The sequence below is a fragment of the Peromyscus maniculatus genome, chromosome 8, assembly GCF_049852395.1.
Source record: "Peromyscus maniculatus bairdii isolate BWxNUB_F1_BW_parent chromosome 8, HU_Pman_BW_mat_3.1, whole genome shotgun sequence".
NCBI lineage: Eukaryota > Metazoa > Chordata > Mammalia > Rodentia > Cricetidae > Peromyscus > Peromyscus maniculatus.
The window spans coordinates 44,630,231-44,647,393 of record NC_134859.1 but is presented as its reverse complement, the minus strand read 5'-3'; the positions used below and the strand labels follow the sequence as shown (position 1 = coordinate 44,647,393).

The 17,163-nt window shown below is 49.0% G+C and overlaps 1 protein-coding gene across 7 annotated transcripts in view; it reads left to right on the top strand.

Moving 5' to 3' along the window:
* The window catches only part of Tom1l2 (target of myb1 like 2 membrane trafficking protein), a 126,772-nt gene that overhangs the window by 100,622 nt on the left and 8,987 nt on the right, over positions 1-17,163 (top strand). For 4 of the 7 annotated variants that reach the window (XM_076542489.1, XM_006973611.4, XM_006973610.4 and 1 more), the window contains 5 exons: positions 4,506-4,639; positions 7,110-7,158; positions 7,612-7,735; positions 10,183-10,300; positions 11,439-11,514. In XM_076542489.1, the coding sequence (XP_076398604.1) occupies positions 4,506-4,639; positions 7,110-7,158; positions 7,612-7,735; positions 10,183-10,300; positions 11,439-11,514 (501 nt within the window). The other 3 variants (XM_042284132.2, XM_006973609.4, XM_042284133.2) reach the window with 2 other exon arrangements.

Here is a 17,163-nt window from a genome sequence, read left to right as displayed (position 1 = left end):
TGGCCCAGAGTCTGCCAAGTGGAAAGGGAAGCCTGAACAGGCTGCTGGTTTAAGGGCCCTTGGCCCAGAGGAGAATCAGTCATTCCTCTGCATGTTTGGAATGGAGGGGGACTGAGGTAGCTCCCCTGAGCCTGCTGTGATGGCTGTGAGTAACACCAGGGAGGCCATGTGGATGGCCAGCTGACACAGGGCTGGCTGAAATCCCAAGGTTCTACTCCATCTCTTTTTTCTTTTTAAAAATGATTATTTTTTTAAATTATGTGTTTGTGTGGGGGTATGTGCATATGAGTGCAGGTGCCTACAGAGACCAAGAGAAGACATCATATCTCCTGGATTTGGGAATCATGTGGTTGTGAGTCATCCTGTGTGTATGCTAGGAACTGAAGTCTGGTCCCCTCCCAGAGCGGGACACATTTTTAAACACTGCGCCATCTTTCTAACCCAACTCTGTCTAAAGATTTATTTATTTTATTTTATGTGTATAAGTGTTTTCCTGCATGTCTATCTGTGTCTCATGTGTGTGCCTGGTGCCAGAAGTCAGGAGTGGGCATCAGATCCCCTGGAACTGGAATTACAGGCAGTTGTGAGCTATAAATAAATACACATTGTGCTTTAGAATTAGATAGGTGTACCACTGATTAATAACACATGAATTTTAGATTATTAATATATTCTTTGAAATAATTTCATTTCACATATATGGGATTTCATTTATTTTTTCACCCTTTTTTGAGACTGATTTGAAAGTTGAAGTCAGGAGATGTGCAGAGACCTTGAGTCAGAAGGCTGAGGATGTGTGAGCCTGTCTCTAAGCAGAGTGCTTATGACAGCCCTGGAGGCATCTTCCACAGTGGGACCTGTGAGACTCTGAAAAGGGAGAGCCTTCTTTCCCACCACCTAGAGAGAAGCAGCCAATGCAAGGTCAGAGCAGGTGCTTCTGGGTTTTAGTGTCTGTAGCTCGCTGTCTGGGTCTTTCTTCTTCAGAAGTCCTCTAGCACTTTTCTTTTTTTTCTTTTTTTAGAATTATTTATTTATTTATTATCTATATAGAAGAGGGCGCCAGATCTCATTACAGATGGTTGTGAGCCACCATGTGGGTGCTGGGAATTGAACTCAGGACCTCTGGAAGAGCAGTCGGTACTCTTAACCTCTGAGCCATCTCTCCAGCCCCCTCTAGCACTTTTCTAATGGCTTTGAAAAGTAAGAGAATCCTTCCTCCAAACGGAGTTCTGTTGAGTCTGGAATGCTGTGTGAGTCCTAGTAAGGGAGGATCTGCCAGAGTCTCTGGTGAACGCGCTGAGTGGGTAGGGAGATAAACAGGGGAGTTACAAGGCAAAGCCACACTGTAACATAGAAGTGGCGGTCCTTTGATTATATGTATGCACACACGCAGATGGATGGATGGATTTTTAAAATAGATCTACTTTATTTTATGAGTGTGTTGTCTGCAGGTATTTGTATTCACCGTATGAATGCCAAAGGAGTGTGAGCTGCCATGTGAGTTCTGAGAACTGAACCCAGGTCCTCGACAAGAAGAGCAAGTGCTCTTAACTGCTGAGTCACCTCTCCAGCTTTGTTTTTCAGTTTGTTTTTCAGACAGGGTCTCTCTATGTAGCTCTAGCTGTCCTGGAACTTACTATGTAGAACATGCTGACCTCAAACTCAGAGAGATCCTGCCTGCCTCTGTTTCCTGGGTGCTGTAAAGGCATGTGCCATGCCTGACACTTGGCTATATATTGTTGAAAATTTGTATGATGACATATTGGGGTGGGGAAACACCCTGAAGTCTCGAAGTATAAGGCAGAGGGTCAGCTCCTCATGGTTCCTGAGCAATATGGTGAGTGTGTGAGGCCACAGTTCTTGAAAGTCTAAGGTGTGTGTGGAGATGACCCTTGGGCTCTGAAGAGCCTTGTTTGCAACAGCGTGCCAGGGCGCTCCCTGACTTTCTGGTTTCTACCTTGCCATTGGCCTACAGTTTGAATGAGAGCTGACCGACTTTTCCCTTCTCTTTCCCTAAACAAGGACAGCCAAGGATCGCTGCTTAGCCAGAGGTACTAGACAGGGCCATCCATGCTTTCCTGCCCTGGGCCTGTGTGGTAGAGTCTGACATTGCTGGAGAGACTATTCCAGGGTCATACTCCCTTCTCCAAACCTTGGGTAGGAATCTTGGGAGAGCCACATTCAGAGAAACATCTGGAAAGTACAGACACTGAGCTTCTTTGTGTGGTACCTAAGAAACTGACAGTGTTGTACTGAGTGGACAGAGAATGACAGGTCTGTAAGGCGGCCAGATCCAGGGTGGAGGGGTCTCAAGGGATCTTTTTGTTCAGGTAAACACCAGACATGTATGCACTCAGCTACCTAAGTCCAGGTCTCTTATAGCTTGATTAATACAGCTGCGTTTGAGTGGTTCCAGGCTGATCCCCTTGGGCCAGGCCTTGTTCCCTGGTGGGTGCTGTGGATCCCTAAGGCTGAGTACTATGGAGGAGAGACCTAGAACATCCAAATCCCACAGCATTGAAAGTTGAAGCACTGAGGGGAGAGAGGAATGCTAGCTGCCTCAGCTGTTCATTCTCTCAGGAACAGTGGAAAGTGCCCCCCATGTGTTAGCCTTGGGGCTGGGGAGATGGGAAGAGAGATCTCCTAGCCAGGACAGCGGAATGATGAGACAAAAAGAAGCAAAGGTCGCCTGTGCCTGCTGACTAGATCTGATACTCTTTGCCTTCAGACTAAGGTAGTCCTGGGGTGGAGCTGTGAGAAAGGTAGGCCAGCTTTAGTGTCTCTGCCCTTAGCCAACTGGATTATTAGCTCCCCCCAGTGTCTAGGAGCAGTATTTCACTTCTGCCTTGGCCCTGGTGGCCCACAGGAAGGTTGAAGGGCCAACCTGCCAAGCCAGCCATGTATCCTCATCCTTAGTCTGGCATGCGAGAGGGCAGGGGCCTACCAGGTGCTTAAGGGTCTCTGCAAACAAGAGCCTAGCTAGGAGCTTGCCCTGGGGCAGGGTGGCTGGCTCCTCTAAACCAGTCCGTAAGGTACAGGGTCTGTCCGTTTGTCTTAAGGGGCTGTTGCTTTGAAGGGTTGAGAGGACTCCTGTGGTGGCTGAGGGTTGCAGGTATCATCTTTGGCCAACAGAGAGCTCTGTGAGCAGTGTGGTGCTTCTGAGTCCTTAGCCAGGTAATGGGCATGCCACCGCCACCGCACAGCATCCACCTTGTTGTAGATAGAGTACAGCCAGCCAGGCAATGGGCACGCCACCGCACAGCATCCACCTTGTTTAGATAGAGTACAGTCATGCAATTGCTGGCAATGCAAGGAAACTGGCCCCGGTTGTGGAGGGCCTTTGACTCCGACACTCAGCGATTCTGCTTCTGAGGAACTCATGCTGTGGAAGTGTTTGCCTAAGTATGTAAGAATTGCTATGAGTGTTAACTGCTGCATTGTTTGGGTTGGCCAAAGACAGAGCTATCACAAGCCACAGGTCCACCAGTAGCTCTGTACAGTGTGACATGCAAGCAAAGGAATGAGGTGATCTGTACAAAGTAGTAGACAAAGGAGCGGGTTATGTTGAAGAGAAGAAGCAAGGCACAAAGAATCATGTTTTTCTACCTTAAAAATTATTTGTACTGGACCCAAAAGATAGCCCAGTAGTCGGAACACTGGCTGTGCTTGGAGAGGACTCCGGTTCAATTGCCAGCTCCCACATTGGGCAGTCCACAACTGCCTGTAACTCCAGTTCTTCTAGGGGGTCTGACACAGTCTTCTGGCCTCCATGGGCACCTGTAATCATGTGGTGCACATGCATACTCCCAGGCACACACACATAAAATGCAAATCTTTTTAAATGATGTATAGTTAGCTGTTGAAGTCAGCTAACACCCGAGGTGCCAGGACAGTATGTGGGCAGCCTTAACATTGGAGCGTGACGGTTCAGCTTTAGAACCAAACTCAAACAGAGGTGGACACTCAAGAGACAAGAGACAAAGCAAAATGGGCATCATGGGATTATTTCAGTCACCCAGATTCATGCTAGGTCGAGTGTACCTTGTCATACAACTGCGCCAAGGCTTTTTTCTGTATGTTATGGATTTAATTACTTATTTTGTTTTTAGTGGCATTATAGGAATATGTCTGCTTGAATAACTTTATTAAATTGTATCTTTATAGGTATCTCATTGATTTTCAAATTTATTTACATTAAAATATTCTTTTTTAAAATGACTTGTATTAACACGTACATGCATGTGCACGTGGGTGCATGCACACACACACACACACACACACACACACACACACACACACACCTGCCATCTACTGAAGAAGTACTTGCTTCCTCTGAGGCAGGAGAGAAGGGAGCTGTTACTTCACATTCTGTACACGTCTGGTTTTATGAACAAGCATGTACTCCTTCCATGACTTTCAAGAATCAGTACAAATCCTTTCAAAGGCAGCAGAATGTGAGAAAAGCGTTCCCAGCAGGCTCTGCCAGAAGTGCATGTGTTTCCTAGGAGTTGAACAGGACCTGCCGGGCCATGCAGCACCGCATAGTGGAGCTCATCTCCCGAGTGTCCAATGAGGAGGTCACCGAGGAGCTGCTGCATGTCAACGATGACCTCAACAACGTCTTCCTCCGCTATGAGAGGTGGGGCCAGAGTCCTCTGGGGTCTTTTCCCTTAAAAAGATGATTGGCATATCAGAGGAATTTCATTCATAAACAAACTAGAGAAGGGAGACTGAGAACCTGGGAGGTGTGAGAGGTGGAAAGTGCTCATCAGAGATGCTCATTTGTTCTTGGATGACAGAAACAGTGCTCTTGTTCTCCAGAGAACAGAACAGCAGGTAGCTGACTGCGAATCCACCTCTGCTCTTTGTGAGTCCAGGGAGGGCTGGGACGGGTCTGCACCTGCTCCTTTGATGACCCTTTGAATTTGAAAAGGATTGGGGGAGGGGAACCTTCACAAAAGAAAAGGGTTTCCTCTTCCTTTCTAGTCTTGAAAAAAGAAAAAAAGATCTTTCCCTTTGTAAATGTCAGTACGTCTGGGGTATTGAGTGAAGTAGGCAGCGTGTGAACACTGCTTCTCTGGGGAAACACACAGTCCTTCAATTCTTCCTGCAGCCAAACCACTTAAAGTGACAAACTTGAGCCTCTTTTCCCTCTCCACAGCCTCCCACAGGACAAAGTCAGAAGCGCCTTTTCCAGACCTAGCTTTAAGTAGGTGGTGGCAGGAACAGCTCCCATCTGTCCCCTGATTCGGGCAGTTCCCAGCTGGCCCAGGGTTGAACTTGCCTTGACTCTAAGCCAGCCTTCTCCATTAAAAGAGCTTGACAGCAGTGTGCCCCTTGGAGGCTTGCGGCCCACTCCCTCTACTGACTGACAGCTTTCTGTATCGGTCTGTCAGAAGGACGATGACCTGACATCATTAGGAACAGAAGATAGACGCTGTGTTTGCATATATATGCTTTGGATGCTAAGATGGCCACACTGCGCATCACCCCTAGAGCTGGCCTAGCTCCTGACTGGCAGTAGGGATGGGTGGTCCTACGCGCGCGCGCACACACACACACACACACACACACACACACACACACACACACACACACACACACGCACACACAATATCTCCATAACCCTGACTGGCCTTGAGGCTCCTGATCTTCCTGCCCCGGCTTCTCTAAGATTACAGTTATACACTGCCATGCTCTTGTGATTGCTCTGTCTTTCTTTTTATTTTTTTTTTTGAGACAGGGTCTCTCTTTGTCCTGACTTTCCTGGAACTCGCTTTGGAGACCAGGCTGGCCTCAAACTCAGATATCTGTCTGCCTCTGCCTCCCGAATGCTGGGATTAAAACTACAATGGAAACCAGATATCATGACATAGGTCTGTAATCCTAGCATTTAGGAGGTAGATAGAGGAGACTCTTGAGGCAAACCTAGGCTACATAATGAGTTCCAGGCCAGCCTAGGCTATCTAACAAGACTCTATCTCAAAAAATATAAATAAATAAACAAACAGACAAAGAAAGAAAGAAAGGCACAGTCTATGAGCTGCCGTGGCCCACCTTCCTGAGTCAAGATTGACTCAGGAAGATGTGACTTCTCCTTTTTCTTCTTTTCTTTTTCTTTCTGATGCTAGCCAGAGCCCAAGTGTGCTTTCTCCGGTACTTTAGTGTTTTCACTCTTTATCTAAAGCACCCTCCCTGCCACACAATGCATCATAACAAACTTTCTAAAGCGCAAACAATACACAGACCCTACAATGTACACCTACTTAGTCACACTGTTCCTGCTGGGAAGCCTTGTCCCAGATGCTGATGACACCAGATGCGTTTCTGTTCTCTGGCTTCCTGGGCTGTGGCTGGAGTAAGGTGGTTGGCTTCCTCTCTACCTGTGTCATTTGGCGCTTTGAAATACAGCTCAGCACAGGCTCTGTTGTCCCCGTGGATACCTCACAACTTCTACCAGGTGTGAGGATAACTTCCGGCGGGCGGCGCAGGCGGTGGTGGCGGGGATGCTCCCCTGCGGTTGCTCTAGCTAAGCTCCATCTGCCAACTGGATGTGGTGGAGGGTGTCCCTGGCAGGGCCGCTCCCTCTTACCTTCCTGGCGGCCCTTAGGTAATTGGCATAACCATCGCGTGGTTTCTGACAAGGACTTTCTCCAGGCTCCCCTGTCTCTTCCTCAGGTTGGGCTTGGGGCATTTTAACCACAAGCCGATTACCCCCAAGAAAAGCTCTGTGGAGTAGAGGGAGGTGTGTAGTTACTGCCAGGCTTCACAAATAACCCAGGCATACCTCCAGGGACTGGAGGAGCATTGAGGCCAAATGTATGAGGAGATGGCTAGGGATGCTTCTGGTGGGATCCTCCAAGAACCAGCCAATACCGGGTCCCTGATGCCAGCCCAGCTCAGGGTGCTTATGGGAGAGACCCTGGAGCTAAACCTGTGAGACAGGAGCCCCTGTCAAGGAAAGCATGGCACAGTTGAACATGTGAGGTTCCCTCTACTAAAGGTACCCTGCCTCTGCTAGGTCCCATTGTTCTTCCCAGGACTATGAGCACAGACAGCCATTTGGGCCTCACTCATATTCTCCTTATGCCTGTTCTTCTTCCCATTAGGTTCGAGAGGTACAGGTCCGGCCGATCTGTTCAGAATGCCAGCAATGGAGTAAGTGTCCTTTGGACTTCCCTCTTCTGAGGAGGGCACCTACCCAGTACACACGTTAGAGACTTCGCCTACTCAGGCCTCGCTTCTGGTTTCCTAACTGGGACTGAATACAAATTCTTGGGTAACTGCAGAGCAAGCTCTATTTGAAGGGATCCTGGGGAGAGCTAGCAGGCTTTCCTGATGGGAAAGTAGCAGGAAAACAGCCCACAGACATTAATGAGTCACCAGCCTAGTGACTCAGTTTACCCTAGTGAGAAGGGAGAAGAGGAGGGCAGGGCGTGGGGCTCACTGATAACCTGGGCCCACCATGTACCCTTCAGGTAGATAAGGAAAGCCACCTTTCATTTGCCAGACAGCTTTGATGCCTTTCCTCGTGAGTGTGTGCAGATCTGTGTCCTGGTAGCTGGAGCTTGACCCAAGGCTGACCTCATTGTCAATCTCATGTCCCAACAGGTACTGAGCGAAGTAACTGAAGACAACTTAATAGACCTGGGCCCCGGCTCCCCTGCTGTGGTGAGCCCCATGGTAGGGAGCACAGCACCCCCATCTTCTCTCTCCTCCCAACTCGCAGGCTTGGGTGAGTGTCCTAAAGTAGAGGGAAGGGCCCTCTTACCGGCCTCCTCCTGGATAGCGTTGTCTTTGTTAGATGGTCAGAGAGGTCCTTTAGAGCAGTCCACGAGAAGGTGTGTTCCTGAGTCCCAGCCGATTGCACCATCTTCAATTTATAACCAACTCCTTTCCTAAAATGTAAAGTTCAACCCTTGTTAGGAAGTAGAGGTGGAGGAAGCTCTGAGGATGTAGAAGTTGTTTACTTTTTAAAGACAAGTGACCTGCTGGGTTTCCATGCTTGAAATGATTTGTTTCTCGCTGTGAACTAGGCTGAAGGTGGCAATTAGGTCTCACCTCACTGGCTGCTCAGAACACGGGTTTGAAAGGCAGCTAAAGCCACATTGTTTTAGTTTCATGTCTGGTACTGTATTAAATATCCCAACAAAAAGCAACGTAGGGGAGGTTTATTTGGCCTACAATCCCAGGCTGTAGTCCATCACTGCAGGGGAGTCAAGGCAGAAACTTGATGCCGCTGGTGACGTCCACAGTCAAAAGCAGAGAGAATGAATGCATGGATGCCTATCTGTGCTCGGCCCCCTCTGCATTTATACAGTCCAGAACCCAAACCCAGGGAATATTGCTGTCCAGCATGGATGGGTCCTCCCATCTCCATTAATGCAGTCAAAACAACCCTCCACGGATGTGCCCACAGTCCCAGCCTGATCCAGAGTTCCTCACTGAAATTCTCTTCTCAGGTGATTCTAGATTATGTGAAGTTGACAATTAAAGCTAACTGTTACACATCAATCCTTAAAAGAAGAATCTGGGATGGATTGGCAATGTCTGCACAGGGCTAGGAAACATAAAGTGGTGGCGTGATATATTTGCCTACCTCAAACTATACCATCAACCTATTCTATTGTCTGAAATTTAGAAGAAACTCCTCACTTTTCCACAATGAAAGTATGTCAAGGACTCTATGTTTCATTTATACCAAGTTATACAAAATTATATTTTAATATTGGTATAGCTAACCACCATGGCCTTCAAAATTCTTTCCTCTACCTTGATTTTATGTTTTTCCCCCCAAATAATTCTCTATTCATTTCACTTCAGTTGAATTAGACTTTTATTCTGTGGTCTGTCAGCTGTTATAATTCTGGTGTCTCGATTTCCTCTGTAGCCATCTATCCATAATAGAGTAGATATCTTTGCCTTCAGTGTGTCTAGCTGATGACATATATTTATTATATGTCATTGTATGTTTTTCATTACGATGACTTATTTATTGTGTGTGTGTGAGTTTGTGACATGTGGAGTCCAAAGGACAACTTATGGGAATTGGTTCCTTCTTTCCACCATGTGGGTTTTAGGGGTTGATTTAAGGTCATCAGTCTTGATGACAAGTGTCTTTCCCTGCGGAGCTGCTCACTGGCCCTGTATTGTCTCTGACTTTTTGAACAACCAGCCTGGAACTCAATATGTAGCCCAAGCTGGTTTTGAATTCATAGCAAGCCTCCTACCTCAGCCTCCCAAGTTCAAGTGTAAGCCACCATGCTAGGTTCAAGTCACCACATTTAATACCTAAAATTCAAAGTGGATTCCACTGCTTTCCTGTCTTTAAAATGCCTGATGCTTTTCCATGCACTGCTTTACCTCACTGGTCATCTTATCTTCCTTTCTAGCCATGCCTTTCACTCATCCCTCTCAAGGGCTAACACGTCCCCTCGCCTGGCTCTCCAAACCATGGTCTCTGTCCATCTTCTTCCCCTCTGCAGCACAGCTCTGCTCGTCTTGAAGGACCCACCCTGAGCCTCTCCCAACATCAAAAGCCACACATTGCAAGGGTTGGCCCCTCCTAACTGTTGAATTACATGTGAGCTCCTGAGGCCTAGGACCTGTTGACTCCACCTGACTTGCTTGAGCTCTGACTCAGTACCTAGGAAGTAGCTTCCAGGTTAAATACATGGCTCAGATTCTCAGAGTTTGTTCCGGAATGAATGTGGTGGGGGCACCTGAGAAGGGCGTGGTGAGAAAGCTGGGGGCATGCTGTCCCTTGTCCCCATCTTCTCTCTGCCAGCAGTCTCTCTTCTGTCCAGGATACCTCTTTCCCTCCTTGAGCAGCTTCAGATTGGGGCAAAACCTGTTTCCCACCTAGCTTGCCCTGGCTCTTATGTATGCCATACTGGGAGTACTGAGGACAGCCTTGAAACTCCACAGTGTCTTAACCCTCTAGATGACCATCCCGACTTTTAGGGCACTCCATTAAGAACCCGTATTTGGGGGCCAATGAGATGATGGCTCAGTGTATAAAGGTACTTTCTGTGCAAGCCTGATGACTTGAGTTGCATACACACGCACGCACAGAGAGAGAGAGAATGTTAATACAATACAATGATAGAACATTTTTACAAGGTTTTTTTTTTTTTTTTAAACCCACATTGTTCTCACCTGCTTCTTGTTTTGTCATCACAGACTTGGGGACAGAGAGTGTCAGTGGCACCCTCAGTTCACTTCAACAGTGTAAGCCTCAGGATGGATTTGACATGTTTGCTCAGACCAGAGGAAACTCCTTGGCTGAACAGCGAAAGACGTATGTGGGGCTCTTTCCAGTGGTTTTCTGCAGTTACTGGGGCGGGGCGGGGTGGGGGGGGGAGTGGGGTCGTTGTCTCAGCCTGGTCACACTGAAAAAAGATGAAGCCTTTTCTTTACCAGATTAAAGACTTCTAGAGCAAGTAATGGCGCACGCCTTTAATCCCAGCACTCAGGAGGCAGAGGCAGACAGATCTTTGTGAGTTTGAGGCCATCCTGGTCTACAGAGTGAGTTCCAGGACAGCCAGAGTGGTTACACAGAGAAACCTGTCTCAACCAACCAACCAACCAGACAAACAAACAAACAAAGACAGCTAGAAACTTAAAAATATCATGGTGAGGACTTGTTAACTGCTAAAACTGAATGAGTGCCAGCCCGGTCTCCCCTCCTCCTCTGCCCAGGGAACACCAGCCCCAGCCCCCCTTCTCCTCTGCCCAGGGAACACCAGCCCGGTCTCCCCTCCTCCTCTGCCCAGGGAACACCAGCCTCAGCTCCCCTTCTCCTCTGCCCAGGGAACACCAGCCCAGTCTCCTCTCCTCTGCCCAGGGAACACCAGCCCCAGCCCCCTCCTCCTCTTCTCCTCTGCCCCAGGGTTATCCATTCTGTCAGTCATGGATTGTTCTCCCTTTCCTACATCCCCCTCAGAGCTGATGAGAAATCCTGCTTCCCTAAGCTGTCTGCCACACCACAGACCCCGCTTCATTTAGTCCCTCCCCTGCAAGCAGGCAACCAGACCTACTCCAGCATCCAACCAATTGAAAAAAAAAAAAAAGGTCAGGACAGAGGCTTCTCCACAGCAGCTGGGGCAAAAGGAGCCAATCAGAAATGGGAGAGCTGACTCCAAAGCAGATAGCCCCTTCATCTGGAAATAGCATACCATCCACTCGGGGCAGCAGAGAGGCTGATGCTTGTAAAATCACTCCTGGGCTTTATGAAGCCTTTTCCCTTGAGGACTTCCTGAACACTTTGACATCTTTCTCTTCGGCTTTACTCTTGTTACTCAGGGCAGGGGTTTTTGAAAAGTATGGTATCTCAGGTCTAAGAGGAATGACTCTGGTCCTTAGCTTCTGCCCCAGGCCAAGGTCACACCCAAGGCAGGTACCACTGGGAGAGAACTCATTCCACTGCTTTTCCCCAGGGTCACCTATGAGGATCCACAGGCTGTTGGAGGACTCGCTTCTGCTCTAGACAATCGGAAACAGAGCTCAGAAATGGTAGGTCCTCAAGCCTGGTTTTTGCCCATAGTCTTCTGGAGATAAAAACAGACAGTTTGGTAAAGTTGGCTGAATAATTCAGCAGAAGTTGGCTTGTATAGATGGCTGAGACAGCCTGGGGAGGACACCAGAGAGCACCTCTGGGTGGTGGGCAGTGCACTGATAAAATGATGACCCCCCACACACACACAAGGGAAGTAAATGCTGAACTAAGCCACCTGGCTGCCAGCCTAGCCAAGTAGTACCAGTTCCAGGGGAAGGCAGTTGAGGGTCAGGACTTGTTTGTGAGGTGGCTTGGAGAGTGTCCTGTGACACTCTGGGCTTGGAAAGAGTCAAGCCGGGAGTCAGAACGTTTTAAAATAAAGGTTGCAATCTGTGTGAGCCCCAAACCACAGCCAGTTTATGGAAAACTTCAGAAGAACTTGTGCATTTAATACACGTTTGCAGCTATTTCTCTTTTGAGCCCAACCAGGAAATGGACAGGAATGTATGCCTGTCTACCTGGCAAGGTGGAAGAGGGCGCCCAGGAGCCCCTGGGCTGTAATGAAAGGGGGCTGTGCCCACCCATCCACTGGACAAGGAAGGGCCCTTTGCTTCCTGAACACCAGATCTTAGCCTCCTGTGGGCCCTATGCAAAGGACTGGTGGGGGACAGTATGATGGCTGCCTGGCATAATGGAAAAGCTTGGTCTTGAGGGTGGAGACTTCTCTTCTGAGCTGGCATATGCCCCCCCTATACTGACTGCTAGGGGGTGCAGAAGAGATTTTAGCACCCTGCCATTACACAGTGGTGGCCCACAGTGACGTTCACTATCTACACAGTAGTCTCTGTTCTTTTTCCCATTACTTAAACTATCTCTGCATTGGACCCAGCAAGGGATTAGAGAGCCAGGCCAGGGGCCTGCCAGTGTACTGCCTAGTGAAGACAAGGATGACCCTCCTCCTGGCTCACCCCAATCTGGAGCAGCCTCGTCTCTCAGCCCGGCTCTTTGCTCTCCACACTGAACCAAGGGCTTGCCCCATCGGGCCAGCGTGTGTCCTGCTCCAACTCATGCCATTATCAGTGCCCAGGCCTGGGTCCAAGTCCAGGAGACGTGGCCGACTTCTCACCCTTTGAATGCGTGGCTTGGCCTGGCTCCCTGTTTTCAAAGGTCTTGCTGATTCCAGCAGATTTACCAATGATAGGAGGCAGATTGCTGTTCTTGTTGTTACTGGGGCAAGGACTGGCCTCAGCAAGAAAGACTGGCAGGACATGGGATGGTCATGTGTGTCTCTGTGTGTGAACACATCTGCAGGCTGTCTTGACCCTTCATGGGCCATGCTGTCCTGGAACTGAGAAGAAAATAGAGAAGGTTGTGTAGCCTCACCTCTGCAAGTAAGATCCCACCTCTGGAGTCATGATTTGAAGAAGCAGGAGAGGGCTGGCTGGATGACTCAGCAGGTAAAGGCACTTGCCAGCCTGGGTTCCATCCTCAGAACCACAAGGTGGGGAGAGAGAACTGACTCCTCCAAGCTGCCTTCTGACTCCACTGCATAGTGGCATGTGTGTGCCAGTGTCCATACACTCGTGCACATACAAAATCTATCTAAAGCAGGAGGTCTGTGGGTGTAGCTCACCTATCTAGTGTGCCCAGTGCTCTGGGACCAGCAGCAGCACTACAGATAAACAAACACGGAAACATAAGGCAATAAAGGGGTGATGATGGCACACGCCTTTAATCCCAGCATTCGGGAGCAGAGGCAGGCCAATCTCTGTGAGTTCGGGGCCAGCCTGATCTACAGAGTGAGTTCCAGGACAACCAGGGCTGTTACACAGAGAAACCCTGTTTTGAAAAACAAAACAAAACAATAACTATAAACAAAAAAAAAAAGAAGAAGAAAATAAAGAATATGCTGAGTTCAGCATTCAAGTCAAGAATTTAAGAGAAGATACATGGGCAACTAGAATGGAGAAAAAAAAGACAAAGAAAAAAAGCAGAGTAAGTTAGAAAAAAGTAGAAACACTTTCACTGTATCAAGAGAATTAGGCCTGGGTGACCTCCCAGGCTTTACTGAAGCCTCCAGATGTTGAATATTTTGTTATCCAGCCTAGGGTCATGGTTATTGGGTTTTCCTTCTCTTTTCCAGGTAGGTAGTGAGGGGTATGCTAGGGCAGGTGGGAAGGGTCAGATCACATTTCCTTGTGTGGCAACGAAATCTGAACAATGACGTTTCTATTTACAATATGTGCTGTGACTTCCTGTCTTGAGTATTGCTGTGACTTTTCTTTTTGGGACTTTTCTGTCCTTGGCCCAGCGGAGAGGGAAAGGTGGGGACTCTGACCTGCAGCCCATAGACAGCTGGCTCATGACCCAAGGAATGGTGAGGAGGAGCCAGAGCTGAATGAGCTCGCTGCCCACCCCAGCCCCTTACTGCGTAACAGTCAGCGCCGCCTTCCTCTTGCCACCTGCCCAGTCCTTGTGACCAGACAGGACAGAGGTCACCCACTTGTTCTGAGGGTACCAATCTTGTCTACATGGAGTCTCTGTGTGGCCCCGGACTTCCAGCTCTGGAAACACCTTCCCTGGCATTTTCCTGAGCCTGAGCTCCCGGATCTTCGTGGACTGGGACGTTTGCAGGCGTGAGGGGAGGGCCTTTCCCTTCCCTCACAGACTCCGGAGTTCTTGGCAGTATTCATTTTTCCAGGATGAGTACAAGTAATCGTAGCTTGTACTTGGGAGGGGAGCATTATGAGAGGGCTCAGCATGTGATCAGTCAGAGACGCTCCCTCTTAGCTGTGCCTGGGATTTTGGCGGTCCTAGGCTTGGCGGGCTTTTATAATATAATAGCCTCACAAATGGCCTTGAGATCTCTTATATAAAATGTACAGATGATGGTAACAGAGTCAGAAGAAGACAGAGCTGGGAGAGTTTATATCACACCTTCAGTCCACTCTCGGTGGCACAGAGGCTTTCTTTCCCATCATATCTGTGCAGGTGGCCCTGGGTTGGGTCCATGGAGAGAGGGTCCCAAGCTACTAGCCTCAGGTTGATCCCCTCATCCCCAAGTACAGAATCAAACCTCTAGGTGCTTGTGGTAGGGATGGAGCAGGAGAGGATACAAAGTAATGACAGAAATAGACATGTGGACCTCTGCCCTCCAGATAAATGCAGTAAGCCAAATGTAGAACTAGCTCTTGATGTCCGGCCAGGAGAGGGGACCAGATGGCAGGTGTCCATGTAAGACTTCCAAGTGACAAGCTGCTTGCAGGACAAGGGCCAAGCTGCTTGCAGGACAAGGGCCACCTGCTTGAGGAAGGCTTAAGCCATGGGTACAGACAGGGTCTGGAGACCAGGGCAGCAGGTGGTCAACTGCCCCACTCCCACAGCAGTACACACTTGCCCTCAGTGAGAAAGCAGTTGTTGTTGCAAGTGTGGGCTGGCCAGGCCCTTCATTTTCTTCCTAAAATTCTATCTCCATTGTCCAAATAGAGACATGCTAGCTGTGTGCCCTGTGCCCATTAGCCCTGCAAAAAAGGATACTGCCCTCCAGACTACCTGAGTGTGACCTGGGCAGCTGGTGACGCTGCCTGTCTTTGTCCACACAAGCCGCCTCTCCCCTTCCCTGTCCCCATGTAGAGCGCCAGTCTTCAACTTCCCAGAAACAAGCCCAACTAACAGCCGAACTGGTACCTCACCTTCCTGCCTAGTTTGTTTTCCTTTTAAAACAATGTGTGTTAGCTGCTTTGCCTTGTTCCCCATAGTACAGACGTCCTACCCTTCCCAACCTGTCAAGTACAGATTCTTCATATGGAAACTTTGTGAACTACCGAGTGAGACCAGGGCTTTAGAATAGCTCTTCCGTTGGGTTTGGGTGAAAGTTACACAGCTCTAGAGATAGCACCCAGTGCAGACTTGCACTGTTGGGCAGGTAGGTCTCCTTGTGTGCCTGGAGCTGGGGACAACTGTGGAAGAGTGCCTGCTCCTTCTTCCTCTGCTGGGACTTGAGGTATGAGAGCAGCCTGCACAGTTAGGTCACTACCCCAGGGGCATTGGCAGGTGAAAGTAAGCAAGATCCGGCTTGAGCCCAGGGTCAGCGACCTTCCCCTCTCTCCCTCCCTGGTCCTCGGGTCTTCTCTGCTACTTTTGGCTGGTGATCAGTTAGGACCCTCTCCCATTTCCAGGGTATGAGCAAGGAAATTCAGAGAATGAAAGCTGGGTATGATAAAGCATGCCTCTGGTCTTAGCACTGGGCAGGCTGAGACAGGAGGCTCCTGGTATGAACCAGCCTAAGCTGAATAATGGACCCTGCCTCACACACACACACATAAATAGTGATAACCATGACAACAACAACAGTAGTGTCAAAGCAGAAGCAGTAACCGTGAGGTCCTGTGTTGACCCCAACACCAAAGGTGCAGGCCAGGGAAGAACAGCAGCAATGGGCTACAGAAGATAGGCTGGAGAGTTGGTTCAGCAGTTAAAAGCACACACTGCTCCTGTAGAGAACCCGAGCTCAGTTCCCAGCACCCACGCTGGACAGCTCACAATGGCCTGTAACTACAGCTCCAGAGAATCTGATGCCCTCTTCTGGCCTCCATGAGCATCTGCACTTACATGAACATACCCCTAACATTGATAGACAGATACACACACACACACACACACACACACACACACACACACACACACACACGATGAAAAATAAAAACATATTAGTAAAAAAAAAAAAAAAAAGCCTCCTGCTGTCAGAGGTTAATGCTAGTTATCCCCACTCAATCATTGGCAGACTCCCAGACAGCACACCAAAGGCAAAAACAAAGAACTGGCTGGAGCCCGTGGCAGCACCTCACCCCTTCCCTAAGGTGGAGCGGCTCACAGATGCCAGCAACAGGACTTCTGCCCACCACCCTGGCATTAGAGATGCCTGAATCTCTTGGGACCCATAAGATGGACTGAGTGCTGTCACCAAGACCCCACCCTGCCAGCCTGGCTGCCCTTTTCACCTGAGGCAGCATTTGGCCTTGGTCTCTATGGGAGGGTGTTCTGGGTAGATTCCCTTCTCTTCATACCCATTCTTCCTCTGTCTCCCTCATCAGTCTTCAACCTCCTGTAACAGCCTTCAGCTTGGATCAGTGTCCAAGAAGATGCTAAAACCATGGCAAAACAGCCAAAAGCTTCCTAGGGATCTATCTGCTGGATAAGCCACTAATGTGGCACGTAACGGATGTTAAGGCCCCCAAAGGCCTGCTGACTTGCTCAAAGCCACATGGCATAGACACACCAAGACTCCCTGCCATGCTCCCTTCCCTCTATCAGCAAGAGAGGGATCTGTTTCTCCCTCTTTCTGAGCCTCTGCAGGCCATATTTTCCAGGCAGTGTACATGTTGAGTCTGGGTCTTGGTGTGCCTATGTGGTGAGAGGGATACTCTGCCTGCTTCCCAGAGCTGGTTCATAGCTGTGTTTCTGCATCCAGCCACCTGCCTTCCAGCACATAAGCCTAGCTGAGAAGTAGCATCCGAACTCCTCAGAACATGCCCTGAGGCCCGAGAGACTCAGTTCCAGCAACCAGACATTAGAACACAGAAACACAAACCTGGAAGATGAGGGATCCTGATTTACAATGTTAGTGTTAGACTCAAAATGCCACATTGCAATCACCTGTTCACAGA